Source organism: Lathyrus oleraceus, chromosome 4, assembly GCF_024323335.1.
Source record: "Lathyrus oleraceus cultivar Zhongwan6 chromosome 4, CAAS_Psat_ZW6_1.0, whole genome shotgun sequence".
Taxonomy (NCBI): domain Eukaryota; kingdom Viridiplantae; phylum Streptophyta; class Magnoliopsida; order Fabales; family Fabaceae; genus Lathyrus; species Lathyrus oleraceus.
In genome coordinates this window covers 343,219,779-343,237,328 of record NC_066582.1, presented here as the reverse complement: position 1 = coordinate 343,237,328, position 17,550 = coordinate 343,219,779, and the positions used below count along the sequence as shown (strand labels likewise).

At 36.3% G+C, this 17,550-nt stretch overlaps 2 protein-coding genes and 1 non-coding gene across 3 annotated transcripts; 1 reads left to right on the top strand and 2 right to left on the bottom strand.

Moving 5' to 3' along the window:
- Nucleotides 1-11,171: 11,171 nt before the first annotated feature.
- On the top strand, nt 11,172-11,277 carry LOC127077534 (small nucleolar RNA R71). Its single transcript, XR_007787332.1, has one exon. It is a non-coding gene; the product is annotated as a small nucleolar RNA R71 (small nucleolar RNA).
- A 2,217-nt stretch (nt 11,278-13,494) lies between these two features.
- On the bottom strand, nt 13,495-15,122 carry LOC127137352 (zinc finger BED domain-containing protein RICESLEEPER 2-like). Its single transcript, XM_051063822.1, has 3 exons — nt 14,282-15,122; nt 14,081-14,145; nt 13,495-13,566 (listed from the first exon to the last, which is right to left on the bottom strand). The coding sequence occupies exons 1-3, from the start codon at nt 15,120-15,122 to the stop codon at nt 13,495-13,497; spliced, it is 978 nt and encodes a 325-aa protein (XP_050919779.1).
- Nucleotides 15,123-15,179: 57 nt separating this feature from the next.
- LOC127137351 (zinc finger BED domain-containing protein RICESLEEPER 2-like) lies at nt 15,180-16,340 on the bottom strand. Its single transcript, XM_051063821.1, has one exon. It carries the CDS (start codon nt 16,338-16,340, stop codon nt 15,180-15,182), a length of 1,161 nt encoding a protein of 386 aa, XP_050919778.1.
- Between the last annotated feature and the right edge of the window lie 1,210 nt (nt 16,341-17,550).

Sequence of the window (17,550 nt, the reverse complement as noted above, 5' to 3'; positions counted from 1 at the left end):
TATAAGGTTGAGTTTTCTCCCGTGGATAACGAAAGACCTTAGGACTTTTGATTTAAAATGAACCCACTCATATTTTGGAAATTTTTTAGCCGAACTACGGCGTTTTGATCCTTACCTTCCATGGAGAGGTACGTAGGCAACGGGTTCATCCGTTCAAACACAAAAATAATAACTTGTATATTCTTTTCTCATCTTCCCAATCATGTCTGTACAATATGTCATAAACAAATAAACTTTTTATACAACAAGTGTGAAAAGGGCTCCCTAGGAGTACCTAGGACGTTTTGGGTGCCTAACACCTTCCCATTGCGTAATTAACCCCTTACCCAGATTCTCTGATCTTTTTATTAGTTTTCTATGTGTAAAACTTCTTAGGCTTTTGTTCGCTTTTTAGCCAATCCTTTGGATAAATAAAAGTGCGGTGGCGACTCGATTTCTTTGTATGCTTTGCTTTTGATTTAATCAATAAATCATAAAGTGACGAATACACCGCTACAGTACCTACCTGTAAGATCCCAATTTTGACCCTAAGATTGCCCATGCTATCTCATCGTTTGTATTGGCTTTGAGATCACACCTTGGCATCCTCCTTACGCCTTATTCATTGGGTTTGCATTGGTAGAGATCACCAAGCACATTTCATTGTATCATACTTTATTTTCTTTTGTTTACTAACCCAAATACCAAAAATATGTCTATGTATGTCTTTGTTTCTTTTGTAGGTGGTGCGTGTGTCCACCTATGCCTCATCAAGATCACATCCAGGGTTTTAGACCCTCAAGGCAAAGGGATCAAGCAAGCAAAGGTCCACATTGGTTCTAAACATCATATATGGATATCCATGTTATTTATTTTCCATTTTGATCAAGAATTCATCAAGAGTTTGAAGCTTGTTTGCCATGGAAGCCCTAATTCATTTGTGTATCTTGTGTGACTTCCTCAGTAAGTTTCTTCATCAATTGGTTAAAGATATCAAGGGATACTCCAATTTACATCATATTATGCATATATGATCCTCCATGAGTCCTAAAGATCAAAGGAACTTCATGTTTGCAAGTTGGTTCAAAGAAGTTGACCTGAGAAAGTCAACTGGTCAAAACTAGGGTTCCTTAGACCCTATATCCTATAGGTTTTATCATATGAAAATTATTCTAAGATGAAAGTTACTCCTTATGAAATTACAAACAACTTTGATGTTGGAATCAAGAGATAATTTTGCTTGGAAAGTCATTTTTTATGGTGAAAGATTATAGGTCATTTTGTCGGTGCCCTAGTTAGGAGGTTAACTTCCAAAGACCATAACTTACTCAATTTTTATGATATGAAGGTCATCCAAGTTTCATGACAAATTTAAATATGTCTTATCCAACTTTGATTATTTGATAAACGTTAAAATCTACTTTCAAGGGCATGTTCCAAGAGGAAATATTATAGGTCATTTTGGGTCATTACCATTGAACAAACAATTTTCCTCAACTTCTAAAATCCATGACTCCCTTATGCCAAATCTAAATGGTGTCAAATTTGTGACCAAATTGAATAGTAATGAAAGATCTACAACTTCGGTGAAGAAACCATTTTCATTTGAAGCTCATAGCAAAGGTTATTCAAGGTAGAAGAAGTGGTCATTTGACTTGGTACTTAGAAAATTTTCAACCATGTTGATTTCTCCAACTTCCACCTCAAAATTCATCATGATCCAAGTTCCAAATGAAAAAGTCTTAAACATCAAAGTTGTTTTCCTTGATGTCACCTTTCCAAAGCATACAAGATCACTCCATTTGGATAAGAATTAAGGGACTTGCGCATGGGTTCTTCTCATGGTTTGTTTTGGAAACATTTGAATGCAATTTTCATTTAGCTTTGCATGGCTCCATGTGGTGACAACAGTAGCATTTATGAACGAATTGGAGTGAATTGCAATGATCATTTTGGGCCTAGCACATTCCCATGCACCCGTGCACTTGGATTTCTATTTTTTGGCTCAAAATTCAAATGGTGTAGAAAGCATTTCCCTTGCCTATATAAACAAGTGCATTGCCTCAGAATTAAAGACAAACCATGCCCAAGCCTTGCCAAGCAAACTCAGAATCCTACTCCCTATAATTTCTTGAAGATTTCTTTAAAATCGAGTTTGAGTTCCCCCTTCTATTTTAGGATTGAAACTCCAAGAATTCATAGCCATTTTAATCTCAATTGACCACTGCAAGCAAGAGGAGGAAGAACCAAGTGGAACTGCATCAAGATCCAGTCAAATCACTGCTACCCCAAGGTGAATTTTCCAAAACTTCAAGCCTTCGATTCTCTCTCAATTCTCCACCATTCTTCTTGTTTATTGGTTGTTTGAAGTCCTACCAATGTAGGCAACAAGATTGAGTTGCTTTGAGGTTAAATCGAAGCAACTTAGATCGTGTACCTCAAAATTTAATTCCTCATATCTCTCAATATATTTGGAATTAGATAAAATTGAGGCCAGATTCAAGCTCCTGAGATTTTTCTCTTTAAAATAGTGTCCTTACTTTTCATTTCTTGATGGTTGGTGGTGGACCAGTCCGGTGAGGTCCACCGGAGAAGACAACCGGAGCTAGGGATCCAGTTATGTACTGGTGTGCATCCTAGCCCTTTGATCTGTTTAAATTATTTTAATCTCAGTCTTTCCTTTTGAATACCAAGCCTGCAGCGCATTGACTTAAGATCACCATGGACCGCGTGCACTTGGCCATCAAATCTGTCACCTCAATTAATGAGGGAGATTTGATGGCGCTCGTTTTTTCTATTTTCTTTTTTATTTCTAATTTTTTATTTAATCCCTTTATTTTGTTTAATTCATATTAATTTCATTTTTAATCCAAAAAATATGGGACTTTCACCAAAAATATTTAAATGTTTTCCTCTTTCATATTTTGAATTAAAATGATTTTTTGGATCAATTTTGATATTTTTCATGAATTAAATGATTTTCAACTTGTTTCAAATATATTTAAAATACTTCTGACTTTCCAAAAATTGTGAAATCTTTAGTCTAAGGTCCTTTGACCTTAATTGACCTAGGATAAATCTCTTGGCCATTTATTTGGTGTTTTGAAGGGATTTGAGGTTTTGTCCATTTTAAAATGTATTTTAATTCATTTTTAATTTGATTTTTAATTGAATAATTGCTTGAAAATTATGTTGAGCCATTTTTATGGTCTTGTGATGTTTGACTTTCTGTTTGGCCTTGATTATGGTAGATTTGAATTTTTTACCGATACTATTGGATTTAGGGGATTGATGAAATGTACATTTCATCTCCCAAAATGAATGGATAGTATTGATCAGATGAATTTCCTCCTGTGATCAATTTGGATTTCTATTTCCCCTTCCCTCATCATCTTCATCCCTATTCTTCCCCAATCCACCATTGACCAATGAAATCTCTTCATGTCTAATGCTAGTTGATTCATCAATGACCTTGTGTCAGATGAATCAACATGAGCAGACTGAGATAGGTCCCTCCCATTTTTTAATGTGTGGTATGTTTTAGGAGTTTGGTTCTTTGTACCAAATCTCTAACATGCATTAACACCTATATTTTTATTACCCGACCTCAGATAGTTGTGACTTCTACATAAGTCCAATTACCATTGCTTAACATAGAGCTAAATTTGATCAAGAAGACATAACATTCTAGTAAGTGAGATTGTAAGTCTCCCATTCTTCATGGCATTGTGTGAAGACTTGACCTTTTTTCCTTTCATTAGAGCCAGTGGCATACTTGTTGATTTATCCAAATTGGAGCCTTTCTCATGTATGATGTCTTGGTTCAAGGATTCATACTTGTGAATGAATGGTTAAGTGTTCTCCAATGAATGACTTAATAATTAAAACTCTTAACTAACATTTTACTAACACTTTATTAACTTTGATTTACTTTCAAGTCATTTACTTAATACAATTTAAATTTCAGTACATTTATCATTCACCTGCCATTTACGTTTCACGCATCTTGTTTATGTTTCAGTCCTTTCACTTTGCTCACTTGAGCCATATCCCGTGTTTGTATATATTGTTTGCTTGTTTTGTTTTTTCTTGTGGTCTTAGGACCTTAAAACACCTAATAACAACAAAAACCCTAAAAAATATGTTGGTGGACTGTTGGACTTGATCTGAACTTTTGGGCTTAGGATAGGCAACCTCCCTATGCTTTGAAGACTTGGCCAATACCACTATCTGATACAGAGTTATCCTTTCTTGTACCTTTCATCTGATGTAAGAGCCTTGAATGACTTTGACTCATCTGTCACTTTGACTCTATGCTTATTTGTTATATTGTTATGATTGTTGATTGTTTGATGATTGTTTCTAAGTTCATCTGAAGGAATATTTTCATCTGATACATTGGAAGAAATTGAAGACGGCTAGCTATTGGATTGTTTGCTTGGATATTATAGATATCTTTATTTGATGCCTTGATCTTCATTTGGTTTGCTTGGATAATTTCTTATGCTTGTTGCTTGCTAAAAGTCCAAAGGAAAATAGGTTTCTATATGACATTCTTGTCTGTTGGATTGCATCCCATTGGTCAGATCTTTTCAACCCTTAACTTTTAATTTTTGTCTAGGATATTTCCTTCATCTCCTACCACTTCTTAAATTTCAAAATCTCTCCCTCTTTTCAAAAACTTTCTTTGTTTGTGTTTTCTAACTTATACATGTTTTAATGATTAGAAACTTTGGCCTTATGCCAATGAATTTTAAAATATTTTCTCAATCAAGTTTATGAATGAACTTAATAATATTGACTTTAATTTCAAAAGATAAAAAGAATTAACAACCTCATTCAAATCTTTGGCATTTTCTGTCTTTTCCTTGTTAAACTTTTGTTAAAATAAATTCACCAACTTCTTTGAAATTTTTACCACGAACTACGAGGTTTTGATCCCTCATTTTTAGGTTGGTACGTAGGCATAAGACCGAAGGTCTTATGAAACACAAAAATATAATTAGTAAATTCTTTTCTCATCCCCTCACTCTATTTTTTTTATCAAACATCATTTTGACCAAATCACTTGCACACAAAAAGGGCTCCCCAGGAGTACCTATGACACTTTGGGTACTAACACCTTCCCTCTGTGTAACCACCCCCTTACCTGTAATCTCTGACATTTTATTAGTTTTGATTTGAAAACTTCTTATCTTTGGGTTTTGTTCGTACTTTTCCCTTTTCCTTTGGAAATAATAAAAGCGCGGTGCCGACTCTAGTTTCATTGATGATCATGAATTTACCGCTACAGAAATTAAGTGGCGACTCTGTTGGGGAATAGTCCTCAGTGGATATAGCCTACTTTTTTATGTGTGTATATTTGTATTCTTTATGTTTGTTTGTATATATTGTTGTGTGATACTCTGTTTGTTGTGCTTGGTGATCTTTATGGGGTGAGACAAGTTCTAACCTGAACTTGAGTGAAATTTAATATAGGAGGGTGGTATAGTCATGTTGGATTTGAAGGAGTAATCCTGAAAGAGTTGACATGAGATCCCCCACTCAGTGGAGACCTCTTTGGAGTTACTAATGTCACACTTGTAAGTCGTGGATATACATTACTTTCTCTAAACTTGGGGTCCGAGAAGCTGAGGACCATAGAACATTTAACCCAAATTGGCCTATTTATGACGTAGTGCGGAGAATGTTCAAGTGTATACTTGATCACAGTTGTTACGCGATACTACACTCATGCGAGTTTCTCTTGAGAATACTATAGGTTGATGAGTCAGTCATCCTAACCTATATTATCCGATAGATGGGAGTAAGACTCTAAGAACTTTTATAGAACATGATCTATAGCTTTTTACCCTTAGTACACTCCTTCGGGATGGTTCTCAACCTGAATCCATGCTCATGACTCACAACAAACCCTTTGATTCTTGGTTGATCCAATCAAGTCTTGTCAATATCAATGGAACTTTGGTGTTGATAAGGTGAAAGCCATAATCCACCAAAATGAACTATTCATCTTGATGATGACTTGATCCATCCCTTGACCTTTGTTTGTGTTTGTCTTGTGTGTGATCCTTTGTGTGTGATTGTTGAATTCATGCATACATGCGCATCATAACATTCATCAATTTTTTTTCCAGGAAATAAGGTCTTGTTTGCAAATATTTTCAGACCATGGATTATAGATGAAGGAACACTAAGAAGTACAGTTTCAGATGTACTTATTTGAAAGAGCTAAGGAAGTTGTCATCCTTTGTATTAGATCCCTTGGATTTCAAGCAACGTCATGGAAAGCTCTTGTCTGTATTATCTACTGATATGGTTGAAGGACTTCTGAGTATTTTGGTTCAGCTCCATGACCCTCTCTATCGGTGCTTCACTTTTCTCGATTATCAGCTTGTACCCACATTGGAGGAGTATCTCATGGGTATACCTGTATCTAATAAAGTACCTTTTAGTGGATTGAAGGAGATCCCGAGATCTCATGTCATAGCCGAAGCTCTTCGTCTAAGGAAATATGAGATTGATGCTCATTTGGTGAAGAAAGGAGGAATTCTTGGGTTGACTTCTGAGTTTCTCATTGGTAGAGCTACTGTTTTTTCTCAAGCCGGTAACATGGATGCTTTTGAAGTTATCTTGGTGTTTCTCATTTATGGTTTGGCTTTGTTCCCTAATGTTAACGATTTTTTTGATGTTAACGCCATTAGAATTTTCTTGATTAGGAATCTTGTTCCGACTCTGTTGGGTGACATGTATTTCTCTTTGCATTTGAGGAATTCTAAAGGTGGTGGGACTATCGTGTGATGTGTTCCTCTTATGTACAAGTGGTTTATTTCGCACTTGCCTCAGACGCCTACTTTCTTGGAGAACCGACAATATCTACAATGGTCCCAGAGACTTATGTCTCTCACTATTGATGATATTGTTTGGTATGATTCTGCATCGGGTAGCTTGGACATTATTGATAGTTGTCGTGAGTTGTCTAATGTGCCTCTCATTAGTACACAAGGAGGAATTAACTATAACCCAGCATTGGCCCGTCGTCAGCTTAGGTTCCCCTTGAGAGATAAGCCTAATAAAGTTCAGTTAGAGGGTCTATTTTATCAAGAGGGTAAAGATCCCCAACTTTTGAAGAGTAGGATGGTGCGTGCTTGGCACAATGTGCATAGGAAAGGAAAATCCTAGCTTGGTCCATACAATTGTGTAGCTTTGGAAGCTTACACTATTTGGGTGAAGAAGAGAGATTTGGAGCTCAAGATGTCGTACGCTTTTGAGTGACCGATGTCTGTGGTTGTGGCTGAGCCATCAACTCTCCCTAACCAAGATGTATATAAGTTGGAAGATGCATTTTCCAAGATGAAGCAAGAGAGAAATTTGTGGGAAGAACGGTTCCATGATTTGAACCGAAAGCATGAGGAACTGCATCTTGAGTAGAAGGACAAAGATGCGCTTATTGAGATTCTTGAGGATCGTGCAATGAAGAGACAGAGAGAACCAGAGGATTTATTTTCCTCTAGTATGCCTCAGCCTTCCGGTGCTTGGAAGAAGATTGTTGTCAGCTTGTTCTTGAGAAGGCTCAAATGAAGACATCCCTTGAGTCAGAGATTCAACACATCCAAAGGAAGTATGCTCCCGTGGCCAGATCATCTGATGCAGTTGTTAGGGATCCTTAGGATGATTTTTTCCTTTTCTCTTGTATTTGTATTTGGGTTTCTGAAATTGTACTCAGTATAATCCTTCCAATTTTATGAATAAAAAGAGATTTTATGGTCAATTGAATTGTTATTATCATTGATTATTGTTATTACTAATTGAAAATATTTGCAAGTAAGACTTCATATGTTCCTTGAAATTAAAAACAATAAAAAACATTGCATTTCATGCATCATTTACATATCATGTTTCTTCCGTGAGGTGTCTTATCAGTTCTTCTTCTGTGTATCAGCCAAGCTGACTCATCCTTATAACACCCGAGCTAATTGACTAAAGAGAATGGAGCACCTTGAACAAGAGAATAGATAGCTGAAGGATGAAATTTCCAAACTCACAACGTTGATGGAGTCTGTGATAACTACTAAGAACCAACAATCTCCACCTCCTGTAACTCCTCCTCCTCAGAGGACTGTCATCTCAGAGATTACATCATCATTTGTGCCCGTGGTTGCTAGCCAGTCTGTTCCTGCCATGCCAGCTAGATTCCCTGGGGAATGCCACCCAATTTTATGCCTGAAGCGTATGCACCAACTTTTGCTCCCGTGTCGGTATCTATCCTGGTCCTGACTGTGCCTCCTCCTATTGTTCACACTCTGCCTCGTGTTGAGGACACCACTTACCATTATGAGTCGTCTGAAGGTCCAGAAGTTTATGTGAAGATGGATGAAATGTAGGATCAGTTTCTTGAGATGCGCAAACAATTGAAGACTCTAAGAGTAAAGGATTTGTATGGGAAGAGTGATGTCGAGTTGTGTTTAGTTCCCAATGTCAAACAGTGCTAGTGTCCGTACTTTCAACAACTTGGGCGAGGCCTTTGTCAAATAGAAATAGTACAATGTTGAAATGGCGCCAAATAGAGATCAGTTGAGGTCAATGTCTCATAAGGACAGAGACATTCAAAGAACATGCTCAAAGATGGAGGGAGTTAGCTTCTCAGATTAGTCCGCCTCTGGAGGAAAAGGAGATGACTAAGATTTTCTTGAAGACACTGAGTTCATTTTACCATGAACGAATGATCGCAAGTGCCCCCAATGATTTTACCGAGATGGTAAACATGGGGATGAGATTGGAAGAAGGAGTCAGTGAGGGACGTTTATCCAAAGATGAAGCGTCAACATGTAAGAAGTAAGGTGGGAGCTTCTCCAAAAATAAGAAAGGAGAAACTAATGCAGTATCAGCAGGGAGGCAGAGGAGGCCTCATGTGAGGAAGAATTCTCAGTCTCGTCAACATCAACATCAAGTATCATCAGTAATTCCAATCTTTACCAATAATTCAACCAATCAATCAGTTCCTATTCAACAATAACAACATCAACAACAACCGCAACAACGTACCAACTTCAACAACAACAATCATCATCAAGACTTTGGGAGGAAGAAGGTCTCTTTTGACCTTATTCCTATGTCGTATGCAGAGTTGTACCCGTCCTTGGTCGTTAAGAATCTTATCCAGCCAAGGAACCCTCCTCAAATTCTTGAGCCACTGCCATGGTGGTTCAAACTTGACTTACATTGTGCCTTTCACTAGGGAGCCCCTGGTCATGATATCGAGAACTGCTATCCTTTTTAGTATGAAGTTCAGAAGCTAGTCAAGAGTAGAATGGTGTCCTTTGAGGACATAGCACCAAATGTTAAAGCTAACACGTTGCCCATTCATGGCAACGCTTTTGTGAATACGATGGATGGTTGTCCAGGGAATTTCAGAGTATTTGATGTACGCCGTATCCGTAGGTCCTTGGTGGAGATCCACAAAGATTTATGCATGGTGAGCCATTGTGAACGTGACCATGACGGTTGTGTCATTTGTAGTGTAAACCTCATGGCTATGTAATTGTCAAGAGAGATATTCAAAAGTTAATGGATGATAACGTTATTCAGGTGCAACAGTCAAGGTATATGAGAGATGATGTGAACGTCATTGTGCCAGTGTTCAAAACCCCTGAGTGGGTAGTTATTCAATTTGATAGCAGTAGCAAGAAAGAAAACAGATCAACATCGTCGTTGGTTATACGGTTAGCGGGCCTTGATCCCTATGCATCCGATAAAGTTGTTCCATACAAGTATAATGCCACCATGATTGAAAAGGGTCAAAAGGTTCCTCTCCCAGTTGCAAATTCAGTGGTGAGTATTTCGGATGTAGTGAAGGTGACCCGTAGTGGTCGTATGTTCAGTCCAATTTTTCCTAAAGTTGTGGAAGATGTTCCCGTAGGGAAGAAGGCGGAAATTCCTGCAGTTGATCCAGTTTGTGCTCCAACATTTCATTCTGGTGAATCCAATAAGTTGAAGACTAATGATGATGATGATGAAGTTTTGCGCCTGATTAAGAGAAGCGAATTCAATGTTGTGGAGCAGTTCCTTCGAATGCCGTCAAAGATTTTCGTGTTGTCATTATTGATGAATTCAGAGGCACACAGAGAGGCCTTGCAGAGGGTATTGGAACAAGCTTATGTGGAATACGATGTGACTGTGGATCAATTTGACTACATTGTTGCCAACATTACCTCCTGTAACAATTTGAGTTTTTGTGATGAAGAACTTCCCGAGGAAGGTAGGAATCACAACTTGGTGCTTCATGTTCCGATGAATTGCAAGGAGGACGCTCTATCCAACATGTTGGTTGATACTGGGTCATCACTAAATGTGTTGTCAAAGTCAACTCTAGCAAGACTTTCTTATCAGGGTGCCCCGATGAGGTATAGTGGCGTAGATGTTAAAGCATTTGATGGTTCTCGGAAAACCGTCATTGGAGAAGTGGATCTTCCAATTAAAATAGGTCTGAGTGATTTTCAAATTACTTTTCAGGTAATGGATATTCACTCGGCCTATATCTGTTTGTTGAGAAGGCCTTGGATCCATGAAGTTGGCGCTGTGACATTTACTCTACACCAAAAGCTGAAATTTGTGAAGAATGGAAAACTTGTCGTTGTGGGTGGAGAGCATTCAGAGCATATGTGGCAGCTTTATGATATCCTTGTGGTACAGCAGGTGCTTGGTTAGGTGCATACAATGCATTATTATTTTTGTACGAGAAGTTCAGATGGTTCTTCCAACCTGGGTTATAGGTGTTTGAGTAAGGGTTTCCTTGAGCATAATTCACTTAGTTTGTGGAGATTCCTATCAAAAGTTGACATTCAGGGGCAGCATGCCTAGGAACTCTGCATATCTCGCAGTTCGGAGCTACGGCAGCCATGGTGGTTGTCGGTGTTATGGCCAGGTTTACTATCTTTTGAGGGAGAGCATCTACCTTAGCATTGACATGGTCTAGACTGCTTATTTCATACATACCGCCTTTCATTGGAGGTTTCTCTATGGAGGTTCTTTCACTTCCCCATTAGTAGTGATTCTGGGCTATACTTTCGATAAGTTGATAAGCCTCATTGTAGGGTTTATCCATCAGCGCGCCACCTGCGGTGACATCTATTGTCAATCTTGTGTTGTACAAGAGACCATTGTAAAAGGTATGGATTATCAACCACTCTTCCAGACCGTGATGGGGACAAAGCCTCATCATGTCTTTGTATCTCTCCCAAGCTTCAAAAAGTGATTCGTTGTCTTTTTGTTTAAACCCGTTTATTACGCTCTTAGCATAGCCGTCTTACTTGGTGAGAAATATTGTGCTAAGAAAAATTTCTTCAACTCGTTCCACGTAGTGACAGAGTTGGACGGTAGAGACTGGAGCCAGGCTCTAGCTCTATCTCTTAATGAGAAAGGGAAAAGACGTAGTCTTATTGCTTCGGGGCTGACACCATTTGTTTTCATTGTGTCTACGTATTGCAAAAACACTGACAAATGTAGGTTCGGGTCCTCCGTGGGACTACTGAAAAATTGGTTTTGCTGTACAGAACACAACAACGAAGGTTTTAGCACAAATTTTTTTGCCTCTATGGTAGGGGCAACGATGTTGTTATGTGGTTCATCTTGCGAAGGGATGGCATAGTACTTGAGAGGACGGTTTTGCGGTCCTTTGGCCATCTTTGGTTGTATAACTGGTTCAGGAATAGGGATATTAGGATCAGGAAGATTGTACTTGATACGGTATTCTCGTATCTGGCGTTCTAATCTTAGATAACGTTATGGTTTGTCGAATGGTAGCTTTAATTTATCTCCTTGAGAGTGAGTACTTGGAATACACTCGACAAATTAAAAAGGGAAATAGTTTTGTTTGCCTTAGTCTATACTGGGCAACACATGAGTTACGATTTCGACTAAATTAGTCCCAGGCAACGGCGCCAAAAACTTGATCGTGACTTAGTATGTCTATAGGATTCGTGACTGCAAGTGCACAGTCGTATCACATAGTTTTAACGATTATCGAACCCAAAGGACTAATAGTTGAACTTACCATTATCTAATGTTACTATGTAAATCTAAGACTGAGGATTTCTCTAGGGGTTGAGGGACGATGAGAAATAACTACTAACAAAAATAGAATTTTAATAAAAATATTTAATAGCGGGATATCGGTATGTAACACATTCAACTTCGGGGATTCGATAAATAGTCGGTGTAATCTTAAACGTCAAAATACTCTTCAGTAGAAATTATTTATTTAAAAGACTTTATCTCACACTCTCGTGTTTATTGACTATGACTATACTCTTAAACCAAAATGCTTCGCTCTCGCTATCTCATTTGAATTAAAAGTAATTTTTGGAAATAAATAAAGTCTAATTAATTCTAAAGCGCTCTCGCTGCATTTGGAATTAATGCCTGGTTTCAGCTATACGGTTAAAACCTTAAACTCTCATTTTTTTACTGTAACCTTTGTTTGCTTTGTATTCTCGTACAAAAACAATTTTAATTTTAAAACAAGACACTATAACCGGAAAATAGTTTTATAAAAGTCAACACCAATTATTTATGAATCCCGTCGTTTCGACGGTCTTTACATACCGATATCGAATGGTTTAGCCGGACATGGATTCGAGAACAAACATGATATTATGATAATTAAACATAAGACAAGGCATAAGAAATTAAAATAGAACCTGGAATATAGACCGAAAAGCTGGAATTAAATGCTGGTTCTTGAATTCAAATAATGTCGGCACGCTTAACAAATCGGGTACACCCTTACAATCAGATTCAGTTGCTAAAACTAAAGTCGTAATAGTCCCCGATGTGGAGAATCTATCACTTTACAAGTAAATATCTGCTTAAAATGCTAACAACAAAAATCTGGCTAAAATTGCACGCACCGGTCTTTGAAGACCGAAGCCCTAATATATACTCCTCACTCCTTTCTTGAAAGTAGCCTTGAAGATCTCCTAGTAGGGAGCGGTTGGTTGAACGAGCTAAACGGGAGGTGGAGAAAAACATGGAGAAAAACAAGGAGGAATAGGTTTGGTGGCGGCTACCATAACCCTAGGTAGTGGGTAGGGTTGGAAATGAGTCGAGTCGAGTCGAACCCGTCATCAGCTCAACTCGACTCGATAAGAATTGGTTTAGCTCGAAACTCGACTCGAGTTCGACACGAACTTTTTTTTAAGCTCGAACTCGACTCGTTTTAAGTTCTTGAACAACTCGGTTCAACTCGTTAGGTCCAGTTCGTTAGGTTCAGTTTGTTTACTTCACGGACTAAAAAGTCATTTTTTAAAGTTTAAATTTTTTTATTATATTTGACATTTTAAATTATTCTTTTTAAAGGGAAAATATTAAAACAAAATAAAGCTTTCAAGAGATAAATTTAAAAGTCTAATTCAAAAACTATTCTTATTGAGTTTAAGTTTGTCTCAAAAACTATTACAAATATAATAAAATAGTACAACAAAAACTATTAGAAATTGATACATTCCCACAAAATGATTATTCAACTTCAATCTTCATTACACCAACTGTCAACTGATTTACTGTCATAGCTAGTAAGGAAAGGATAACCTGCAAGATGGAAGAGGATAACTTTTAAGCCAATTAAATTCATATATCAGAATACCAACACAACATGATCATGGTATGATATGCTAAATCAATTACTTCTATAAATAAATTCATTTTAAATATATCACAAATAGCAGTACCTTTAAAATATATCACAAATATCAGTACTTCATATATCACAAATAGCAGTACCTTAAATCAATTCTTTTTAAATTCATGAAATTTCTAGATTTATGTTACAACATTGGTATGGTTTGAACACCATATTAAAGCTCACAAATTAATATACATTGCAACTACCTTTTAAATATATCACAATTAATACAATACTAGTTCCTCATATATAACAAATAGCAGTACTTTAAATGATTAATTCTTTTTAAATTCATGAAATTTCTAGATTTATGTTACAACACTGGTATGGTTTAAAGACCCTATTAATTGTATGAGATGCTAACAACTAACAAGTAATAAAGACTAAATACACAGTTAATTATACAACAATCTCACTCACCTGCATTGATAGCTCTCTATTTATCATCAAGGGAGTAATGTAATTTCTATTTGCACTTGCTCCACCTATTAATAAAAAAAAGAATTTAGTTTTAAAAATTATCAATGCTATTTTTAAAATTTATATTATACTTAATAATCAAAAGAGAGCATATTACCTTAGGTTTGTTCCTAATTCCATGCAATATTCGAAGTCAATCACCACCACAAATTAAAGCTTCGACAGTAGATGAACTTAAAAAAGCTCGAAATGATTCGATAACTCTCCCTCCGGCGCTAAAGGTTGACTCCGAAGCCACAGTAGATATTGGAATGGCAAGAACATTTGCTGCCATATGGGACAACACTCTATATTTTCCACAATTCAATTTCCACCATTCCAAGGCACAAAATGACATATGGCCATTATCTTTAGGTTTGTAAGTTGGCTCATTCAAATACTCTTCAATTTCAGATTTTACAACAGGAATTGCTTGTTGTTCTTCGACATAATTCATTAACAATGACCACCCTGAGGATTTTTGTGACTCCAAAATAAGCCCATTTTGATCAACACCACTTCTACTAGATCCTTCTTCACTATGCTCACTAAGTATATCAACATACTCTTTGTACATATCATCAAGCGCGATACACACATTTTCTATATTTTTTCTAGCTTCAACTTCCGGATAAATTAAGGGAAAACACATCTTAACACCCATCATTTTGATCCTAGGGTCCAAAACAGAAGCAAGCGACATAACAAGATTACATTGGCTCCAATATTTGTCAAATTTTCCCTTCATCGCTTTTGCCATTTCTTTCATAAAATCAGATTCATCTTGGATAGCTTGATCTAAAACTAGTTTGATTCGAAATACCTCAGCAAGATATAAGTTAGCAGTTGGATATTCACTACCTGAAATAATATTTGTAACAACATTAAATACCTCTAGCAACTTGGAAACTTTTTCAACCTTTTCCCAATCATCATCATCTGGAAGAGTTGTATAGCTTGGTTCTCGATCTTGAAAACGAGGGAAGACTTCTTTGAACTGCATTGCAACTGACAACATTTGATAGGTGGAGTTCCAACGAGTAGGGCAATCAATAATTAATTATTTACCACCAAGCTTTAGTTGTTGAACTATTTGTGAGAATGTTTGCAACCTTGCTTCAGACTGATTGATGAACTTCACACTTTCACGCACGTCTTCAACTATTTTTGCTATTTTCCCAATACCATCTTGAACAAGCAAATTTAGTATATGCGCACAACAACGCACATGAAATAACCTTCCATCTAACACTAATTTCCGGTGCCTTAAAATCAGAACTTTTAACTCTTTCAAACATTTATCGTTGTAATGTGCATTATCCACTGACACACTAAATATTTTATTTTCAATACCCCAATCTTTAAGGCATTTGAAGATAGCATCAACAATATCAACACCACGCCGAGGAGGAGGAACATGAACAAAACTAAGAATGCGTTTCTGCAAAACCCAGTCAGTATCAATGAAATGGCCAGTTAACACCATGTATTCTATCTTCTGATTTTGTGACTTCCATAAATCAGTGGTCAAACAAATCTTATTTACTGTCCTTAAAGTAGACTTCAACTTTTTTCTTTCAGCTTCATAAACAGCAATACAATCATTCTTCAATGTCTTCCGACTAATTTTCTCATATGAAATATTAGAACACTTCATCATAAAATGAAAACCTTCTTTCTCAACAATACTAAATGCATGTTCATGCATCATATTCCAATGTGCGGTGGCTTCTCGTTGTCTTTCATGGTCATATTTACCTCCTGAATTCATTAGTAGTGGTCCAGAAAGCTTCTCATCAATCTTGCTTTTTGCTGGCTGAAAGTTTAATTTTTGTTGTTGTGCTACTAGCTTCTTGTAAACATGACATGTTTGTTTTAAATGCCTCATCAAATGACTGGTTGATCCACTAGTAACAACAGAATAATTGTTTTTACAGTGTATACATTGCCATTTTTTTCCATTCTTTAATTCCACTTTTTTGAAGTGATCCCAAACTAGAGAAGTTTTCTTCCTCTTGGACTGTTGAATAACAATGTCACTGCTCTCAACCTTTTCTTCATTCACAACTTCATTTGCCGGTGTAGATTCATTTGTTAGTGGTTCTTCATTAGTACTTGCATTTAAATCAATGATAGGATTCAATACATTTAAACACTCTTCTCCATCTTTTGGTGGTGATTGTGAATCTCCTAATGATTCAAGTGAGGTACTGTATGACATATCTACAATAGAAAAATAAATAAAACCACAAGTTCCATTAAAAAAATCATTAAAATTTTTAAATAGAACATAATAAAAAAATTCTCATAACAAAGTTATATATTTAGTTCAAACCAAGAAAAATAGATTCAGAAAGAACATATACAAAACAAAGAAAATAAATAAAATCCTCATAACAGAGTTATAGTTCATTATATACAGGAAGAACATATTCAACATATTCAGAACACAGTAAAAAATGACAAAGCTACTAAAACAATCATATTCAACATATTCAGAACACAGTAAATCAAGTCACCATATTTAGAGTCATATGTTGGTTTTAAGTATGCGTGTGCTGGTTTTAAATCAAGTCACCATATGTATGCGTATGTGTTGGTTTTGTGATTAAGGTTGAAATTGCAATATTTGTGATATGTCTCATTTTAGACCTTTTATCATGTTTTTATTTAAGCCAATAATGAACATAACTAATGGGCAACCATTTGGGAAAATCCATTTTTATTACAATTGTGGCCCAAACAAGTTTCTAAATAAAACATTGAGATAAAGCTTAAATGTTTAAAAAGGGATTAATTACATAATTGAATTTTAAGTCTAAAAATGTTACAAATAGTCCAAAAGCGTTTACATAATTATCCAAAGAAAAGGTCCAAAATTACATTTAAAAAAAATTAAGACTTGAAAACCAAAACTGCTGTATATCCAGCAGACTGAAAACAAAGTCCTTAAAGAAGCCATTGCCAAAACCCTTTGGAATTGAAAACTCCCCAAAATCCTCCTCCAAAAGCTGGCGCAGACTTCCCTTCAATTAAGGTCACTTCACCTTTGAAAACCTGCAAAAATCAACTCAAAATTAAAAGTATTTTCAAATAAGCACTTAAAAAAAGTTGGAAAATAAATTAATGAATTGAACAGGTTAAAGCTTTGCCCAGAAGACCATAAAGAACATCCAATTCAAACAACTTTGAATCCACGAGATAACAATCCCATAAAATCTGGGATGGAAAAGATAACCTAACAAGTTATCTCAAGACTTAAAACTCATCATATATACCCAGAACAGAGAACACAGAAAAAAGAACGGTGTTAATTTCTACAAAAAAAAGAGATAACCCTAACATTCCAAAAAACCAAACAGCATCCAAAGAAAAGGACAGAGAAGAGGAAGACGAAGAGGAATTAAAAAGGAGGAAAGGACTTATCTCAA

Excerpts from the sequence above, each read along its gene's own strand:
- LOC127137352 (XM_051063822.1), bottom strand. The coding sequence starts at position 15,122 with ATGCAGTTCAAAGAAGTCTTCCCTCGTTTTCAAGATCGAGAACCAAGC. Across the intron at positions 14,146-14,281 it reads CGAAGCTTTAATTTGTGGTG|GTGGAGCAAGTGCAAATAGA; the intron begins GTGATTGACTTC and ends TTTTATTAATAG. Across the intron at positions 13,567-14,080 it reads ATAGAGAGCTATCAATGCAG|GTTATCCTTTCCTTACTAGC; the intron begins GTGAGTGAGATT and ends TCCATCTTGCAG.
- LOC127137351 (XM_051063821.1), bottom strand. The coding sequence starts at position 16,340 with ATGTCATACAGTACCTCACTTGAATCATTAGGAGATTCACAATCACCA.